The 20,835-nt window shown below is 33.4% G+C and overlaps 1 protein-coding gene across 1 annotated transcript in view; it reads left to right on the plus strand.

The window, feature by feature from the left end:
- Positions 1 to 1,089: 1,089 nt before the first annotated feature.
- The window catches only part of LOC107451885 (adhesion G protein-coupled receptor G6), a 47,345-nt gene continuing 27,599 nt past the window's right edge, over positions 1,090 to 20,835 (plus strand). Inside the window, exons 1-7 of the mRNA XM_087166456.1 lie at positions 1,090 to 1,161; positions 3,755 to 3,813; positions 9,230 to 9,517; positions 10,396 to 10,579; positions 11,102 to 11,283; positions 13,234 to 13,338; positions 15,414 to 15,538. Coding sequence (XP_087022582.1) covers positions 3,762 to 3,813; positions 9,230 to 9,517; positions 10,396 to 10,579; positions 11,102 to 11,283; positions 13,234 to 13,338; positions 15,414 to 15,538 — 936 coding nt within the window. The 5' untranslated portion in view covers positions 1,090 to 1,161; positions 3,755 to 3,761. The remainder of the gene's footprint in view (positions 1,162 to 3,754; positions 3,814 to 9,229; positions 9,518 to 10,395; positions 10,580 to 11,101; positions 11,284 to 13,233; positions 13,339 to 15,413; positions 15,539 to 20,835) is intronic.

Below are 20,835 nucleotides of genomic sequence, written 5' to 3' on the forward strand. Positions count from 1 at the left end.
CGACCCCCATTCGCCCCCCCCCGTCTCAGATCGACCCCCGCTTTTGTTAAATAGACCCCTGGGGGTCTATATAGACCATTTTGGCGACCTCTGCCCTACACTGATGTTTTTTTGGGGTTCAGTGCCACTGCCCGGTATGCATTTAAGCGGTACTGCGATTGATGTTTCTCCTAATCTATCCTCAGCAAATATTAAAATATCGAGTAAACATAATAATATCAAGGAATAAATTAATATCAAATCGGGTATAACATTATATATATATATATATATATATATATATATATATATATATATATATATATATATATATATATATATATATATATATATATATATATATATATATATATATATATATATATATATATATATATATATATATATAAAGTTCAAAATGAAGAATAAAACAAAGAAAAATTATAGACATATGAAAAAAAGGGGGGTGGGAAATAATAAGTAAAAAAAATAACAAACAACATTTTATTAAAAAAAAAAAAAAAAAAAAAAATATTAAATGTTATTTAAAAAACTGGAAAAAAAAAAGATATAATCTTTTCTTCAGCCCACACGATTATATCCGCAAAACAGAATCAATGATATAATCGTGTGGGCTGAAGAAAAGATTATATCTTTTTTTTTCCAGTTTTTTAAATAACATTTAATTTTTTTTTTTTTTTAATGAAATGTTTGTTATTTTTTTTACTTATTATTTCCCACCCCCCTTTTTTTCATATGTCTATAATTTTCCTTTGTTTTATTCTTCATTTTGAACTTATCTAATGAGTGCTGTTTACTTGCAGCTTAAGCGCAATAAATGAAACTTATTGTTTTTCTTAACTTTCTTAGTGTTTTCTTGTATATATATATATATATATATATATATATATATATATATATATATATATATATATATATATATATATATATATATATATATATATATATATATATATATATATATATATATTGTCAAATTTAGAATTTACCTTCCATGAAGAGTAGCAAAGGGTCTAAAAGGTACACTAAAGCATATCAGTTTCTATATAACCAGCGTTCAGCGCATTTTCGTCAGGAAACTAAGTTTTTATTCAGTTGGCGGATTTCCGTTCTTCTTCCTCCTATTTCACTTAACTTAAAACAAAGTGTGTGAAAGACAAGGTAAGTCTTCTTTACAATAGTGTCAGTTAAGGAATTAACAATTTTTTTCTTTTTTTTTTATCTTTATTAATTTGTTGTAAACCTGCTTTTGTTTTAATCTGTAACCTACTTTAGAAAATGGTTATTAATTAAAGTAATAATTACAGTTCGTGGCCAAATCATTAGGCGCACTATAAAGATTCTATGTAAATTCTAAATTATCGGGTGATAGTCTACAGCTTTATTGTTTTTACGCGACTGAAACCGGTTTGCACTTGTTTACGTTCGTGTATCAATTGGTTAAATTAGACGATATGTAATATAAATTCAACCATTGGATAAATTAGACGATATATTATATAAATATAGAACATTTATTATAAAACGTATTATATCAGTATATGACAGTAATTAGACCTAATTATTAGACGCACTGTAGTTTTTTAATACTTACATGTTTCGCACGAATTTATATGCAATTCTTTTATATTTGAACATATATATAATGGGTTTTTATTCAGAAGATTTTTTAATTGTATTTATTTTTAACGTATTGCATTACAATGTTAACCAGTTGATATACGAACGTAAACAAGCATAAAAGTTAGTTCAGTCGCGTAAAAGCAATAAAGCTGTATAGTATCACCTGATAATTAATAATAGGGGAGAGTGGGGTCAATTGTAACAGGGTACGATTGTAACAGAGCAAAAATTTCGAGTGTCGGGTTCTAGATTTGGTTCCTAGGTGGTGCACAAGGTGTATTTAACAAATCTACATGTACACCCCTGAGGGCAACCATTTTTATGTACTTTTGAAAGAGTTACATCACAAAAGATATTTTCACGTCACGCAAGTACTTTTTTTGGTATTAGAATATTTTATTGTAACAAAGTAATTTTGTTTAAACAAATAAAAATTAGTAACCGAATATGTAAGTGGACACCTTAATTAACATTTCAATAAAAAAAAGATTAGTTTTGTTAATTAACTAGCATTGTTTTTAAAAAATGAAGCTGAAATGGCGTCTTGGGGACAATTGTAACAATAAGTAAAGGGACGATTGTAACAGCTGAAAATAAATAATCTTATGTTTACAAACCATTACTTAACTCTTTAAGAACCACCAATAGTTTCCTATAGCATTTATATTATGTTGCATGTGCATTATTTTATTTGTCACCTTTCACAGCATAAATTAAAATGTTTAACCCCTTAAAGTTAAAAGTTTCACCCTTTAGGTCAATGCTCATTATTATTTTTACTCCTAAAATATCACTACTATTTTGATCAATAAAAAAATATATCACAACTATGATAATATGTATAATTAACTATGTTTTAGTTGAATTTATGAACTGTTACAATTGACCCCGTAAGTGGGGACAATTGTAACAAGTGCACGACTGTCAAAAATTGTTAATAACTAATATAATAATATTTAAAATCAGGTATTTAATTTTTTTTCTAGTAGAGGATAGTCTACTTTACTCGTCTGTCAATTAATACTAATAATATATTGGATTTTTTGTTAGTTAAAAATAGTTAAGCAAAAAATGTTACAATTGACACCACTCTCCCCTAATCAATAGGTATAATCAATAAAAGTCAAATAGGGACTGAACGTCTAAGTATTAACTTTTTTTTAAGCATCTGAATGAACCAAATTAACTTTTTATAGTTTTGAAATCATTCAGAGATAGCTCTCCAATTTCATTTAAACAGATTACTATTTCAATTGGAGTTCGCATTATACGGTTCCTTCACTTGCTTTTCAATCAATACTATTGGTCTGCATACATCGTTGTTGTCTTCAAAAAAGTTCTATATTTCTGCATTTTGATGCGATAATCCAAATCCTTTTTACGTTAACTACCATTTTCTAGTTTTCGTTTTTTGAATACTTTCAACTTCTTTTAAGTAATTCAAATAATTATAATGTATGTTTTCTTCAATTCGAACAATGGAAAATGCGACGTGTTCTGTTGAGTCTCTTCTTATATTTCTATTGTGGGGAGAGCAGATATCGACTATGTCAACCTTCATCTATGAAAAGGTATCCCAACATAGAATCGAGTTAACATGTCTTATATACTAGTGAATTGGAATTGTATTTTTGTAGTGGTAGATACACTGCAGTTATTATCAGTTCCAAATGATATTAAAACTTCGATACGGCTATCACTGCACACTTACACAGCAAAATGCTGCTCGATGGAGCTTGCAGACATTGATGTACTATCGGGAACAATACTCAACATTGAGCGTGTAGACATCGATGTCAATAATACATCGGGAAATATCGTACACATCTCAGTAAATCACAATTTCCGATGGTTCGTAAAATTGCCTATCCAAACATCGGATCGGCGATGGTTGCATAGAATCGATATTTTGCGATGCATCGATTTATCGCCCAGTCCTATTAGTCATAATCATCTATGTAGTTATTATTTATTTATAATCAACTCCAAACTCTTACAAAGAGCTCAGACAATTAATATTAATAAGCCATCTTCAAATATTAATTAAAATGAACTGATCGGTTTGAATTGTTCATATCACATTGCGTCAGAACCTCGTAAACAATGTTAATTTCCCCCCCTTATTTTCCAGCTTCGCAATGAAAACTATTTTGAAAGAATCATGGATATTGTTTCTGCTTTATGAATATGGTGAGTTTCTGTTAATGTGATTATATACTGAAAAGATTAATATTCTTACAGAAATTTATAATAATAATTCTTCATTTGGTTTTGCGTGAAGTTTGTTTTACAACTAATTCAAATAATAAAAAAGGGGTACTGGGCACAAAATAAAATAAAAAATAAAAAGATATGACTTAAAATAACTTTTGTTCGAATTATCGGAAACAAAGTGCCAATCTTAAGGGTGACCTCAATTTAATTAATGCTAACTATAAGTTACAGCAGTGTTTCCCAAAAAGTGGTATGGGTACCCCCAGTGGTACGAGAATAGTTTAGCGGGGGTAAGCGTTCTTATGTGAAAGATCTTGCAACAAACGAAAATTTCAAAAAATTTTGTTTAAAAACAAAGCCAGCCATAAAAATTTACGATTACGTATTTTTCTATTGGCTATTTTTTTACAGAGTTAACAGTTAATAATTAGTGGTGTCAACAGCCAGTTGTGATTTGTAACTTTTGTGCAATTTTTTTACAGCTAAAAGTACATTCATTTTTTATTAGTGGTAGGGTAAACTAACCAGTGAAGGAATACTTAAGCTTCGCTTGCCTTTTAAAAGATCATATTAATTTCAAAATTCGTAACTTTAGTTAAATGACAGTGTCAACATATTTGCTACTAATTGCAAATTATGTAAAAAAAAAATTGAGAACTTACATAATATTGTTTTAAAGTTTTGGAGGTTCAAATAACAAGTAGTAAGAAGACCAAGTGAAGGAACAGCTCTTACCAGTGAAGGAACACAAAATTTCCCTATAAAGGCACACTTAATTTTGGTTATTTTTAAATGTTTTTTATGAATTTATATGCCATACAAATATCTAAAAACAAGACTATTCTTCAAATTATTACATACAAATACTTGGCAAATTTTAACTTTTTTTTGTAATCATGAATTGAAAAGTAAAGTGTCAACATATTAGCACATACTGTTCATTCACTGGGAAATCTATACCCAGTAAAGGAACATGCCTGTTCCTTCACTGGTTAGAAGTTGCTTTTTGTATTTTTAACATACTTTTGATCCAACATCACTAAAGGTACAAGAAAATTAAAGTTTTTCTTTCCTTTTCATTAACTTAGAAAAAACCCAGTAAAGGAACACTTGTTCCTGCACTGGTTTTTCATCGTTTGGTGATCCAGTTAATAAACACCCCCTTATCTCAGTACTTGATTATGCTATGATGCTTAAAAAAAATAAAACATAACTTCAATAACTATATTTTGAATTCTTATTTTCACAGTGAGAAAAATAAAACTATTACATGCAATTAATTCCATTTCAAACATATAAATACAAACACTCACCTTAAAATTTTTTTAAAGAAACAAGGTGTTGCAGAGATAATAATAAATTTAAAATTTTTTCCACAGAAGTCTATGTGACCAGGTAATCCAAAGCATTGCTAGATGACTTCCTATTGTTTGGCAGTAAGCTATTGTTACCAATCAATCTAAAGAAAAACTTTCAAATTCTTATTTTTAATCAATATATATGAAATGTTCCTTCACTGGTTGGTTTACCCTACACAGCGTTGCGAAAAATTTAGAAAGGGTACACAAAAGTCATAAGTTTGGGAAACACTGAGTTACAGAAAAGATCACAAAAACGTTCTTTTGCAGAATAAATAGCATTAAAATACGGGAAGCAGCCGCAATGTGAAAAATATGGTCCCGTTAATTTTGGCAGGGGCAGTCGAAAGTTAGAACCCTTTAATGTTATATTCATTTAATGCTTTTTTCGCTATATGTGGGAAAGTTTTAAAGCGAATCAAAACATTTTTGCACGTAATTATAAAATTCGTTAATTAAAAAATAATTTATTGTAAAAATAGTATTTTATAGTTTTTTTAATTATTTTATTTAATAAAGGTCCGAAAAAGGTTTCATCGTAACATATACAAATAATTCAATGATTACAAGCTATGCAATTGTAAATGAAAAATTCAAAATTTGAGCGAAATCGGTAAAATAATTTTAAAACTTTATTTTCCAGAAAAATTCTATCATTTTCTTTCAAATTTCGTATTTTGTCACTTAAAATTACATAGCTTAAAATGATACAAAAATTTGTATATCTTACAAATTCGACAAATTTCATTAAAGTTTTCGCAAGGTAGGGCAAAATACGTAAAAAGGGAAATAAAATTTTCGACTGTTTTCCTGACTAAACTGTAGGAACCATATCTTCCAGATATGCCCATATTTCGGTAATCAAAAAATCAAATCAGTAGAAAAAAAGTATGTTTATTCAGAGATAGTATGTTCCGTGCTGATTCGGTGAACTAATATTAATCGTTACCAGTTTCGTAAAAATTCGATCATAAGACCAAAAGTGATTAAGAGTGATATTGGTTTTAACTTGAGCACTTTGTGCACAAATTTTTTTTTAAAAAGCGAGAGAATAACAAAAAGAACTTGGATTTAAATAAATGATAGTATTTATTTTCAAAATACCCAAAATTTGATAATTAGTAGTAGAACTAGCTACGTTACTACAAAAACAAATTGTGTCTGATTTCGTAATTTAAGCTATCATCTGCTGTAATTAATAAGCATATTTAAGGTCTACATCTCGAAATGTTAGGATTGCATGTTATCATTTATCCTATCATTTATCCTATCCAAAATCCTATCATTTATCAATAGTCATTCAGTGCTATTTTTTGCAGACACCACAAACACAAGGGTGATAAAGAATAACTTTTAAGCAAAATTTACAATGAAATATTTTTCTTTGCCACCAAAGTTTGAAAAAACTCTGAGGTATTGACTATTTAATCGCAATTGTGAAAGGTTGTTTTACAGTTTGTATAAAGTAAGAACTCCCCTAGCCATTCGTCTGGACCCGTGGCGGTGGGTGACTATGGTAACGAGGTATAACTATTTCCAGTGGGAGTGTGGGGTCACTGTTTGGGGCAGGTTTTGACTCGAGTCGGCGAGAGAAAGGGAATCTTTTTTATCGGTCTATTGTGTTAGCTTTAGAGTAAAGAGAAGCTACCCTTCCTAAAATGCGCCATTCTTGTTTCGATAGCAGCAAACGGCCGCAGATTTTGTGGCGGGGGGCGTTTTTACCGTAGACAAACTATACGTTATCCATAAAGTTGCTCCAAGACTGAAGGCATTTATTGACACAAAAATGACCATCTTGTTCACTGAATTCGAATAAAACGAATTTTTCGTTACTTTGAAACAACGGTGTCTGCAAAACCTTATAAAACGTCCAAAAGGAAGGAAAATTCTTCCACCCCTTTATTGTCTGCTCCTTTTCACACCTCAACAGGGTCATATGTTGATCAAAAGGCAAACCTCTTTCATTTAAGGGGTGATAAAAATGACCATTAATAACCCTCAACTCCTTTTAAGGTACGACTTTTAAAGGTCAGGCCTGTTGGTAGGAACTCACCCGTAAATAACTTCTTGTAACAAAATATCAGTTGACTTCATCATGAAAACCGAAGGGGGGCACTTTGAAACTCTTGCAAATTAGTTTTAAACAGTAATGAAAAGTTTGGTTGTGGTTTAAACCAGGGGGGATTATAATATAGGTATATCCCGGAATTCCGGGTTTTCCGTATCACCCTTCCACGTCGTCGAAAAATTAAGAGCAATGCATATGAATTTTTTGGGAATATCGTGGAATTCCGCGTTTCACAAGACCATTGGTTCTAGGACTTTCGCTAATCAAAAATTTTTAATCCGATGAAGTTTTTACGGAATTCTACAAATCCAAAATTTTAATTTTGAAACTTTCGCTAATCCCGCTAACGAGATGTTTACATACATATGATCTTGGAAGATTTTCGCCTTTTTGAATATTTGAAACTGCGCCGGAATCAGCTTATTGACGTGATTTAAATACCAAACATTATTTTCCGTATTTACCTGATTTACACGTTGCGATTTGTATTCATACGATTTAAAAATCCAATATCGCGATTGGTATCCACGCGTTTTTAAAATCCAATATCGCGATTCGTATTAACGAATCTTCAAAATCCTGTAACGCGATTTGTTGCAGCCTCATCGAAAGATGTCAGGTCCCGCAGTGGACTGATCGTTAAGACACGGTTCCCAGCAGATCACCGAAGTCAAGCGTCACTGGCTGCGGTCAGTGTGCGGGTGGGTGACCACTTGGATCAGTCTGCGTAGGGACCGAGGGTGTGCGGTATTGGTCCTCGTTAAACTGTGCTACCGTAAAGTGCTCGACTTCGCGCGCAGGTCGTCGGGCTACCGAAGCGGGGGTGCCATCCCCTCCGCAGAGGATCAAAATTTTGATGGCATGTCTTCGGATCATCCTCCGGGATGTTTCCCACACCGTCGCCAATAGCCCATTGTGCAGCTCTAGTGCGAGGTAAATTAACAACAACAACAACAAAGAAAGATGTGAGAGCCCCCTAGCGAATACGAATAAGACTCAATAACTTTTATGAACAGTTTGAATGTGAACGGTCACTTGATACAAGCGCTTGGAGCTTTTCTCTTTTTCGTTACTCATCTACTTTTGTTGTTCATCTTTTATCGTTATGCTTATTAAATTACACTAAAATGTTAATTAGCTTGGTCTTCATTCGTACTTAGATATTTATTGTTAAATATATTGTATGCCAAACAAAAGAGTAAGGTTGGTCTTACTGCTTCTAATCATTCAGAACAACACAGCAAGGTAAGTAATACCTTCCCTTGATTCATTTTTTGGAAGTAGTGACGCCTCCAGTATAGAACACGATTCGTATTGACACGAATCTAAAATCCGATGTCACAATTCTTATTCACGCGTTTTTAAAACCCAATATTGCAACTTGTATTCACGCGTTTGAGATATCAAACATCGATTACCGTATTTATATGTGATATCCTATTATTTTAAAATCCAATATCGCGAATTCTATTCTTTGGGATTTTAAAATCCAATATCGCGATTTCTATTCGCGTGACTTTAAAATCCAATATCACGATTCCTAGTCACGTGATTATGAAATCTAATATCGCAATTCTTGTACGAACTAAGATTTTTCTTAAATTTTAATTTAAGAAATCTAAATTTTTTAATTCATTAATTTAATTATTATAAATCTTATTTCAAGAAATTTTAAATCTGAAACATGTATGATTTATAAATTAATATCTTGATATCGATTTTTTACACATAAAATTTTCAGGATTTTTCTCTTTATGCCTCAATTAATCCATGATGAACATTAAAATTATAGTGAATTCGGCGTACGCGTTCAAGGCTATTTCCTTTCATGCTCCATTTCAGAAATATTATTAGCTCTTATTATTATTATGTCTTTCAAAAAAAAAAAAAAGCATTCAACAGTTCATTAAAAAAAATTGAAGTTTATTATTTTTTCTTTTAATAAATGACTGGTGTTCATTTTTAGTGAGGGCCACAGAAGTGACCGTGTCATCCCATTATATAGTCTCCTCACAGGGCATGCAGGTTGCTCTGCCCGTATTCACCTGTCATGCCAATCACAAGAACTACAGCCGTGTCCTTTGGTTCAAAGACTATATCCTCCTGAGGAACGGATCGGCCTCCTCTCTTTCCAATCACATGTATTCCCTCTCTTCTTCCTCAAAGGGTATAAATCCCCTTACATTGCAAGGGTACTTCTGGTGCGAAACAGACGTTCCATCCATTGTCCATAAATACCTTTTCACCATCAAAAGTAAGTTCATTTTCAATGTCTTTTCATATTTCCACAACGCTTTCTGTAAAAACTATGTTTAATGCAATTTTGAGTTCCATATAATTTCTTAACTTAATCTGTTTGAAAGTCAAAACGTCACTAATGTACGAGTATTTCCTTTTCCTATGATTGTCCACACTCTAATGGTAAAAGCAAGCGAAGTGTTGCCATAGGTAGAGAGTTCGATCGCCAATATACAATGCTAACATTTACATAAACCTATTTGGAGAGATCAGGAAATTTTTCTTACATTTTAGAAATGAACCCTGTAGCTTTTACCAATTTAAAAAAATGCTTAAAAAATTCTTTACCTTAATAGGCGATCACAACGCTCGAAATCGCCATCTGGGGAGAAGACCGGTTCCATGCCTTTGGTCCTTCTCCCTTCCCTCTCTTCCTCTTTTCAGTTGTATAGGCATGTACTACGATATTTTTCCTTTTCTTAATATTTTTCGGTTTTAATTAACAAAAATATTTTTTAAACATTCATGATGATTTCTTTTAGAACTAAATTTAATGTAGTTTTCAGTCCCATATAGTTTCCCATAATTTAAAAGATTTTAATCTATGTGAAAATCGAAACAGAAACTGACGTACTTCCTTCTTCTATGACTCTCCACACGCTAATGGTGAAAACATGCGAAGTGTCGCCATAGGTAGAGAGTTCTGCTCTACGCCACGTGTAGGCCATTGCGATCGCGAGTAATATCGTTCTATTTTTAATAATAGTTCATATTTTTAAATTTTTGAAAAAGCAACCACATGTTTTTAACAGTGGCTGGTTAAGAAATATCCTAATTTTGCCCTATAACTGTAAGAGCTCTAATCTGAGAAAAATGATACATTTGATTTTTCAGAAGTGAATACCACGGAGAGCAGAACAGTGAATACTTACACGGGCAAAATTCTTTCCTCTCAAGTCTTCAAAGGAGGAGAAAATTCAGAAAAATTAAAACAAGATTACGAACTAGAAATGGAGAACATTCTTTTTGGGTTTTTACCTAAACCCAATACCTACGTTAGAGATATTAAAATCAGACCGTAAGTAAATCTTTTTCAATAATTCCTCCCCTCCCTTTTCAAAAATTGAACTATTTTACACTCCAATGTCACCGTTCAAATCACCTCTTATGTCTTAACCATTTCATTCCCTGACCATTAGTTATTCTATAGAAATACTGCATTCTGTATTTAAAATTTCTTAGTATTTACACATTTTCACTCGGAATCCATTAAAAATTTTTAACGAATTCTGTTGAATAGTTCTTGAGATGTATAAATTTTTTTTAAATTTGATATATATATATTATTAAGAAGAAAATATTTTAGGCGGTGATCGCCGATATATTACATTATGAGAATAAACGGTTAAATTTATAAAAAGGAAATGAGGTTATATTCTTGCAGACTTATACAGCAGATAAATGTTTTTTCCTTCAAAATAAATAAATTTTATCATAATAGAGGAAGGCTAGTAACACCTTACACTTGACTTATAGCAGATATCAGTTTACTGTGTTAAGAATGGTGACGACAATGCTAACTCTCTTTGTTTCGAAATAGGAAAGGAGTCGAAGTAAGTTTCTTTGTCTATTCCCGCCAAGTGTTGAATCCGAGGAAGCGAGATCAGGAGGAGTTGATGGAAGATGAGGAGGAACTAGATCATATCCTGGATAACATCAGCAGCAGTAACGAGGAGTGGATGGAGAATCGAAAGATAGAAGATATTGTTCTGAGGAGCACACGTTAGTTCTATTTCATTCAATATCAACGGCCACTAATTAAATTCTTGAATTATAAAGCCAGCCGCTTTTTAAAAACATTGCAAAATCAAAACATGCTGAAACCCATCCTTTTATTAAAACGCTGCTTTGTAAAATCAAATTTTTGTAGGGCATATGTTAATAATAAAAAATTCTGCTTTTATCTATTTTCTCGATTTTTGAAAGCACCTAAATAACATTATATACCAATAAATACACTCATGTCCATAAATTAAGGATAATGAAGTTCAGGCACAGAAAGAGACAGACGCCAAACAAATTTGCCTTATTTGTAAAGTCTATGTATTAAACAAAAGGTAAAGAGCAAAAAAGATGCTATATGTTTGACATAATTAATAAAAATTACGGTTTTTACTACCTGGAGCAAATTTCAAAAAGGAACCTATTTACAAAAAAAACAGTATAACATGGTTAGTATGATGGTTAATACGAAGTATGTCTCCCGGACGATGCAATACAGGCTGTACAACGCCTAGGCATGCTGAGTATCAAATTATCAATCTGATCTTGGGGAATATTACACCACTCATCAAGCAATGCCCTCCGAAAGTCCGGTAGACAGGTGGGAGGGGTTCACGGGCTGCAATTCGTCCGCCAAGCATATCCTACACATGCTCTATTTGATTCAAGTCCGGTGAGTATGCTGGCCAATCCATACGGGTGATATCCTCCGATTGAAGGCATTCGTCTACAATGTTTGCACGGTGAGGACGGGCGTTGTCGTCCATAAACAGAAATTCAGCACCCATGGCGCCACGAAACAAACGTACATGTTGTTCCAGAATGACATCCCTATAGATGTGGCCTGTCATCGTTACACTCTGAACATGCAGATCAGTTCTCGAACCAAGAATAATTCATCCCCAAACGAGCCATCCTGCACCACCTTAACGGTGTCGTTCAATGGTGTTGTCTTGGTGGTAACGGGTACCTGGCGCTCTCCATATGAAAGTCCGGCGAGAATCAGACTGCAAACTAAACCTGGACTCGTCGGAAAACATCACACAAGACGACTGTTGCGGTGTCCACAATGCATGCTCTCTACTCCAGGCTAATCGCAGGTGATAGTGAGTTGCGGTAAGTGGAACACATCTGACAGACCTACGAACATATAGACCAATGTGCCCTAAGCATCTGTACACGGTCTGCCTTGAAACTGTCGTACCGGTTGCTGAAGAGAGCTGACGAGACAGGTCTGATGATGTGCTCCGTCTGTTTCTTTTGGCAGTAACTGCCAAATACCGGTCTTCATTCGGCGTTGTAACTCGGGGCCAACCTGTGCTGTGACGTCTACTCAGATTACCATCATCTTGGAATCGTTGCCAAAGCCTGGAGATGACACTCTGGGGGATTCCAAGTTCCTCGGATACTTCCAGCTGGGTACGTCCACATTCCAGTCGTCCGATGATTCTGCCACGTAAAAAATCATCCAAATGCTTCCTTTGTGCCATAACTATGCGGTTATTGCACTGAAAGGCTTTTAAAGTGCTTGTGAACAATTTTACTTCTTTGCCACCATTCCTTATTTACCCCTCTCTTACACTCTCGTCATTGTGACATACCACCAGCGTCATCTAGTGGTTTCCTGTAATTTGCATATTCTTCTTCAGGATGTGTGTGATAATTCTACAGGTGAAATTTTAATTTTAGAGTTTGATTTCCGTGTGATTCTGAATTATCCTTAATTTATGGACATGAGTGTACTTTAACGCATTTGATATGGGAAAAAAATCTAAATTCGTTCTTATTCAATGAGCATGCTTAAATCATTGTGATATCATTTATGTAGTAATCTTGTGAAATTCCTTCTCTAAACAGTTCCTAAAGTACCAAGTAATGCTAACTAAAATAACTATATGAAACTGTTCCAAAATTAATGAAAATGAATGTAGATTTTTGTCACTTTTACAGTTGGCTGCTATTCGGAAGTAATGTTCGATCCTCCGAAAAACATTTCGTGGCCTTATGCCTATAGGGGAGAGATTGCCATCCCCGAAGAAAGCTGCTCATCTAAAAGTAAGTTGTCATTCTGACAGTCTTCTGACACCCCATTTACATGATGATTAAAGGCAGGCGTCCTCTGCTGCCACAGACCTGAATAAACCATTTCTGAAATCCCATCATGCGGCGATAAACGGGAAATTACCATGAGCTGCAAAGAGCCTGTGCCTGTAATTCCTGTCCTGACTCAGTTTGGTTTCAAAGTCGTACTGATCATAAGACACGGTTCCCAGTAGATCACCAAAATCAAGCAGCTGTCAGTGAGCGGGTTGATCAGCTTGCGAAAGGAACCCGTCTAACGAAACAGACAAAAGAAGACCTTTTGGGTTTCGATCTTCTTTTGTCTGATCTACCTTAAAGTGTTACACTTCACTCACAAGTCACTGAGCAGCTAAAGTGGGGGAGCCAACCTCTCTGCCGGTGATCGAAATTGTGATGGCATATCATCCCCGGGGATATTTTCCCAGACCGTCACCAATCGCCTATTGTGCAGTTCAGGGGTTCTACTATTACTACATAGTTCCGAAGTCAAGCATCACTGGCTACGGACAGTGTGCGGGTGGGTGACCACTTGGATCAGTCTGCGTAGGGACCGAGGGTGTGCGGTATTGGTCCTCGTTAAACTGTGCTACCGTAAAGTGCTCGACTTCACGCGCGGGTCGTCGAGTTACAAAGCGGGGGTGCCATCCCCTCAGCAGAGGATCAAAATTGTGATGGCATGTCTTCGGATCATCCTCCGGGATGCTTCCCAGACCGTCGCCAATAGCCCATTGTGCAGCTCTAGTGCGACGTAAATGAACAACAACAACATCCGTTTCCAGCAATTTGCTTTTTACATAAAATATTTTATGCTATGGTAAAGCCACTTCAGCTTGAAGGTTTGGTTGGATCACTTTGAAAACATAATTGGGTGCCTAAATGTATTTCCAGTTGATTATTTTAGTTTAGTTTTTGTAGGATATATTTTTTTTATCTTATCTATAACTTTAAATATTTCGTTCTTAGTTTCTTTGCTCCTCATCTTGGACACACAAATTAATTTAATACTCGAACCTGTGACCCTTGAATCTCATCCCAAAAATCTTGTTTTCCACCTATTAAAATCATGTACTTCTGCTTTAATTTTCGAGATCTCAGTATATTATCTTCATCGGGCTTGTTATAGGTTTCTTCATATCGGAAATATAAAAAAAGTTCATCCTTCTGAATGTGATTTTAAAAATGTAAATCTCTTTTTTTTTCACTGATATTTTTATAATGTATTAAAAAAGACTAGATTGGTTGAAATCTGAATAAAGAGCTGTAAACTTTTACTGTTATTTGAGATCTGTGGATCTCTGTGGAGGGGGGGGGAGCCTGCAATCCATATTGTTTTGTCGATCCGTTTAGAGAAAACTGAATGTTTTAAAAATGAACAAAGATAAAACGTGTTTCGTTTTATTTGCTTTCTGATATCGCTAGTTTGCAATTCAAGCTAAATTAAATGTATTCAAATTTATGTGAATTAAATTAGTGTTAGTACTTAAGAGGACGCCATACGAAGAGAGAAACTTTTTGTCGCAAATTCTTCTGCACCCTCATTATACTATTTTAAATTTTAAAAGAAAGAAAAAGTGAGTTCAGACTAACCAAGAGTTTAGCTATGTAGTTTCAATTGTTGGAAAAAAATATTGAAATATCAAAGGGCAAACAAATTATTGGAAGAAAACTTCTCCATTTCGAAATCCTAAGTTATCTTCTCATAATTTAGTTTCATTTTGATACTTTGAAATTTTCTTTTCGGTATTTGAAATTTCATGGCTTACTCTAAGTTTGACTGAACTCACTTTTTCTATACTTATAATTTTAAATTAGTTATGGAGGAAAAAGAGAATTTGTGACGTAAAATGTCTACCGCGGTATGGCGTCCTCATTTATCAATGATAAATTATTGGTAGCAATATTTTTAAATTGCTCAAGCTTACAATTACTGAAAAGATTGTAAGCTTAGCCTGAGGACACTTATTTGATGGAGAAGAATAACAGTGATTACGCATAATAACGCATTTAGTTTTTAATGTGAAATGTTTAATACTGTTTTGACCCAATAGATGGCCTTGCTGTCACTCGGTTGTGCATTGGTTCATTTTACTCTGGTGCAAGATGGGGAATGGAATCCGGAAAATGTGATGTGGAACCCAGCAATCTCACCTCTCAACTTATGCAGATACGAGACGTGAGTTTTAATTTTTATAAACAAAATATGGAATTTGAAAATTTTTAAGACAATGAGAGCAAGCTGGAGTCCGGGAAGGAAGTAAAAGTTGTCATTTTTTAACACGTAGCTTTCATACATTTACGCTAGGTGTTCTGTAATGACCTTCTTTAATAAATATTCTTATTACTCTCATAACACATTAAGAAGAAAAATTATGCCCATTAGGATTCTCAATCAATAGGATAGGCATTTCAAGGTTACGTAGTTTCCCCGTATCCCCCTTTCCGTTACCATGGTTACCACGCAAGTATATTCTATATTCTAACGGAAACGTATTGCCATGTGGAAAGAGTAAAATTTGTCGAAACTATTGTAACGAAGAGGAGGAAAGAGAGGTGAGTGGGAAACGGTGCAAACTTGAAAAACTTCCAATCTATGACTAGTCATCGTTAGAATCCAGAATGGAAGTATTGAAATTCTTTTATACCAGTTTATTTAAAAAGGTAGCTTGCTAATGTATTATCATCCATGTCACCCTAGATTGTTTGCACATATGTCGCTATAATCGATAATCATGCAAATATGACGTGAGTCAGGTTAAGAACATCATTTTGGACTACACTTTATGTGAACCATTAGCTATTTCGGTTATAGGTATTTCTCTCCTCTGCTTTCTAATTATTGATATGTACTGCATTTGAGGTGGTAATTTGGAGGACACTTTAATGATTTTTCATATTTTTTCGGTTCACTAGAGAACTTTGATATTAATATCAAGTTATTGGATAGGTGTCAAACTTTCTAAAAACATATACATATGCGAAAAGATGTTGATTAAACATATTTAAAAAATGTGTTATATTGTCCCTGTCACCCTAGATTGTTAGCACAGGTGACGCTATAATCGAAAATAGTGCAAATATAACGTGAGTCGGGTTAGGATTATTCATTTTGGACTACACATAATGCGAACCATTGTCTATTTCGGTAAAAGGCATTTCTCTCCTCTGCTTTCTAATTATTGATATGTACTGCATTTGAGGTGGTAATTTGGAGGACACTTTAATGAATTTTCATATTTTTTCGGTTCACTAGAGAACTTTGATATTGATATCAAGTTATTGGACAGGTGTCAAACTTTCTAAAAACATATACATATGCGAAAAAATTTTGATTTAACATATTTAAAAAATGTGTTATATTGTCCCTGTCACCCTAGATTGTTAGCACAGGTGACGCCATAATCGAAAATAGTGCAAATATAACGTGAGTCGGGTTAGGAATATTCATTTTGGACTACACATAATGCGAACCATTGTCTATTTCGGTTAAAGGCATTTCTCTCCTCTGCTTTCTAATTATTGATATGTACTGCATTTGAGGTGGTAATTTGGAGGACACTTTAATGAATTTTCATATTTTTTCGGTTCACTAAAGAACTCTGATATTGATATCAAGTTATTGGACAGGTGTCAAACTTTCTAAAAACATATACATATGCGAAAAAATTTTAATTTAACATATTTAAAAAATGTGTTATATTGTCCCTGTCACCCTAGATTGTTAGCACAGGTGACGCTATAATCGAAAATAGTGCAAATATAACGTGAGTCGGGTTAGGAATATTCATTTTGGACTACACATAATGCGAACCATTGTCTATTTCGGTTAAAGGCATTTCTCTCCTCTGCTTTCTAATTATTGATATGTACTGCATTTGAGGTGGTAATTTGGAGGACACTTTAATGAATTTTCATATTTTTTCGGTTCACTAGAGAACTTTGATATTAATATCAAGTTATTGGACAGGTGTCAAACTTTCTAAAAACATATACATATGCGAAAAGATGTTGATTAAACATATTTAAAAAATGTGTTATATTGTCCCTGTCACCCTAGATTGTTAGCACAGATGACGCTATAATCGAAAATAGTGCAAATATTGCGCACATGAACTACACATAATGCGAACCATTGTCTATTTCGGTTAAAGGCATTTCTCTCCTCTGCTTTCTAATTATTGATATGTACTGCATTTGAGGTGGTAATTTGGAGGACACTTTAATGATTTTTCATATTTTTTCGGTTCACTAGAGAACTTTGATATTAATATCAAGTTATTGGATAGGTGTCAAACTTTCTAAAAACATATACATATGCGAAAAGATGTTGATTAAACATATTTAAAAAATGTGTTATATTGTCCCTGTCACCCTAGATTGTTAGCACAGGTGACGCTATAATCGAAAATAGTGCAAATATAACGTGAGTCGGGTTAGGATTATTCATTTTGGACTACACATAATGCGAACCATTGTCTATTTCGGTAAAAGGCATTTCTCTCCTCTGCTTTCTAATTATTGATATGTACTGCATTTGAGGTGGTAATTTGGAGGACACTTTAATGAATTTTCATATTTTTTCGGTTCACTAGAGAACTTTGATATTGATATCAAGTTATTGGACAGGTGTCAAACTTTCTAAAAACATATACATATGCGAAAAAATTTTGATTTAACATATTTAAAAAATGTGTTATATTGTCCCTGTCACCCTAGATTGTTAGCACAGGTGACGCCATAATCGAAAATAGTGCAAATATAACGTGAGTCGGGTTAGGAATATTCATTTTGGACTACACATAATGCGAACCATTGTCTATTTCGGTTAAAGGCATTTCTCTCCTCTGCTTTCTAATTATTGATATGTACTGCATTTGAGGTGGTAATTTGGAGGACACTTTAATGAATTTTCATATTTTTTCGGTTCACTAAAGAACTCTGATATTGATATCAAGTTATTGGACAGGTGTCAAACTTTCTAAAAACATATACATATGCGAAAAAATTTTAATTTAACATATTTAAAAAATGTGTTATATTGTCCCTGTCACCCTAGATTGTTAGCACAGGTGACGCTATAATCGAAAATAGTGCAAATATAACGTGAGTCGGGTTAGGAATATTCATTTTGGACTACACATAATGCGAACCATTGTCTATTTCGGTTAAAGGCATTTCTCTCCTCTGCTTTCTAATTATTGATATGTACTGCATTTGAGGTGGTAATTTGGAGGACACTTTAATGAATTTTCATATTTTTTCGGTTCACTAGAGAACTTTGATATTAATATCAAGTTATTGGACAGGTGTCAAACTTTCTAAAAACATATACATATGCGAAAAGATGTTGATTAAACATATTTAAAAAATGTGTTATATTGTCCCTGTCACCCTAGATTGTTAGCACAGATGACGCTATAATCGAAAATAGTGCAAATATTGCGCACATGAACTACACATAATGCGAACCATTGTCTATTTCGGTTAAAGGCATTTCTCTCCTCTGCTTTCTAATTATTGATATGTACTGCATTTGAGGTGGTAATTTGGAGGACACTTTAATGAATTTTCATATTTTTTCGGTTCACTAAAGAACTCTGATATTGATATCAAGTTATTGGACAGGTGTCAAACTTTCTAAAAACATATACATATGCGAAAAAATTTTGATTTAACATATTTAAAAAATGTGTTATATTGTCCCTGTCACCCTAGATTGTTAGCACAGGTGACGCTATAATCGAAAATAGTGCAAATATAACGTGAGTCGGGTTAGGAATATTCATTTTGGACTACACATAATGCGAACCATTGTCTATTTCGGTTAAAGGCATTTCTCTCCTCTGCTTTCTAATTATTGATATGTACTGCATTTGAGGTGGTAATTTGGAGGACACTTTAATGAATTTTCATATTTTTTCGGTTCACTAGAGAACTTTGATATTGATATCAAGTTATTGGACAGGTGTCAAACTTTCTAAAAACATATACATATGCGAAAAAATTTTGATTTAACATATTTAAAAAATGTGTTATATTGTCCCTGTCACCCTAGATTGTTAGCACAGGTGACGCCATAATCGAAAATAGTGCAAATATAACGTGAGTCGGGTTAGGAATATTCATTTTGGACTACACATAATGCGAACCATTGTCTATTTCGGTTAAAGGCATTTCTCTCCTCTGCTTTCTAATTATTGATATGTACTGCATTTGAGGTGGTAATTTGGAGGACACTTTAATGAATTTTCATATTTTTTCGGTTCACTAGAGAACTTTGATATTGATATCAAGTTATTGGACAGGTGTCAAACTTTCTAAAAACATATACATATGCGAAAAAATTTTGATTTAACATATTTAAAAAATGTGTTATATTGTCCCTGTCACCCTAGATTGTTAGCACAGGTGACGCCATAATCGAAAATAGTGCAAATATAACGTGAGTCGGGTTAGGAATATTCATTTTGGACTACACATAATGCGAACCATTGTCTATTTCGGTTAAAGGCATTTCTCTCCTCTGCTTTCTAATTATTGATATGTACTGCATTTGAGGTGGTAATTTGGAGGACACTTTAATGAATTTTCATATTTTTTCGGTTCACTAGAGAATTTTGATATTGATATCAAGTTATTGGACAGGTGTCAAACTTTCTAAAAACATATACATATGCGAAAAAATTTTGATTTAACATATTTAAAAAATGTGTTATATTGTCCCTGTCACCCTAGATTGTTAGCACAGGTGACGCCATAATCGAAAATAGTGCAAATATAACGTGAGTCGGGTTAGGAATATTCATTTTGGACTACACATAATGCGAACCATTGTCTATTTCGGTTAAAGGCATTTCTCTCCTCTGCTTTCTAATTATTGATATGTACTGCATTTGAGGTGGTAATTTGGAGGACACTTTAATGAATTTTCATATTTTTTCGGTTCACTAGAGAACTTTGATATTAATATCAAGTTATTGGATAGGTGTCAAACTTTCTAAAAACATATACATATGCGAAAAGATGTTGATTAAACATCTTTAAAAAATGTGTTATATTGTCCCTGTCACCCTAGATTGTTAGCACAGGTGACGCCATAATCGAAAATAGTGCAAATATAACGTGAGTCGGGTTAGGAATATTCATTTTGGACTACACATAATGCGAACCATTGTCTATTTCGGTTAAAGGCATTTCTCTCCTCTGCTTTCTAATTATTGATATGTACTGCATTTGAGGTGGTAATTTGGAGGACACTTTAATGAATTTTCATATTTTTTCGGTTCACTAAAGAACTCTGATATTGATATCAAGTTATTGGACAGGTGTCAAACTTTCTAAAAACATATACATATGCGAAAAAATTTTAATTTAACATATTTAAAAAATGTGTTATATTGTCCCTGTCACCCTAGATTGTTAGCACAGGTGACGCTATAATCGAAAATAGTGCAAATATAACGTGAGTCGGGT

The sequence above is a fragment of the Parasteatoda tepidariorum genome, chromosome 6 (assembly GCF_982258835.1).
Source record: "Parasteatoda tepidariorum strain Cologne lab strain chromosome 6, Ptep-v5.0, whole genome shotgun sequence".
Taxonomy (NCBI): domain Eukaryota; kingdom Metazoa; phylum Arthropoda; class Arachnida; order Araneae; family Theridiidae; genus Parasteatoda; species Parasteatoda tepidariorum.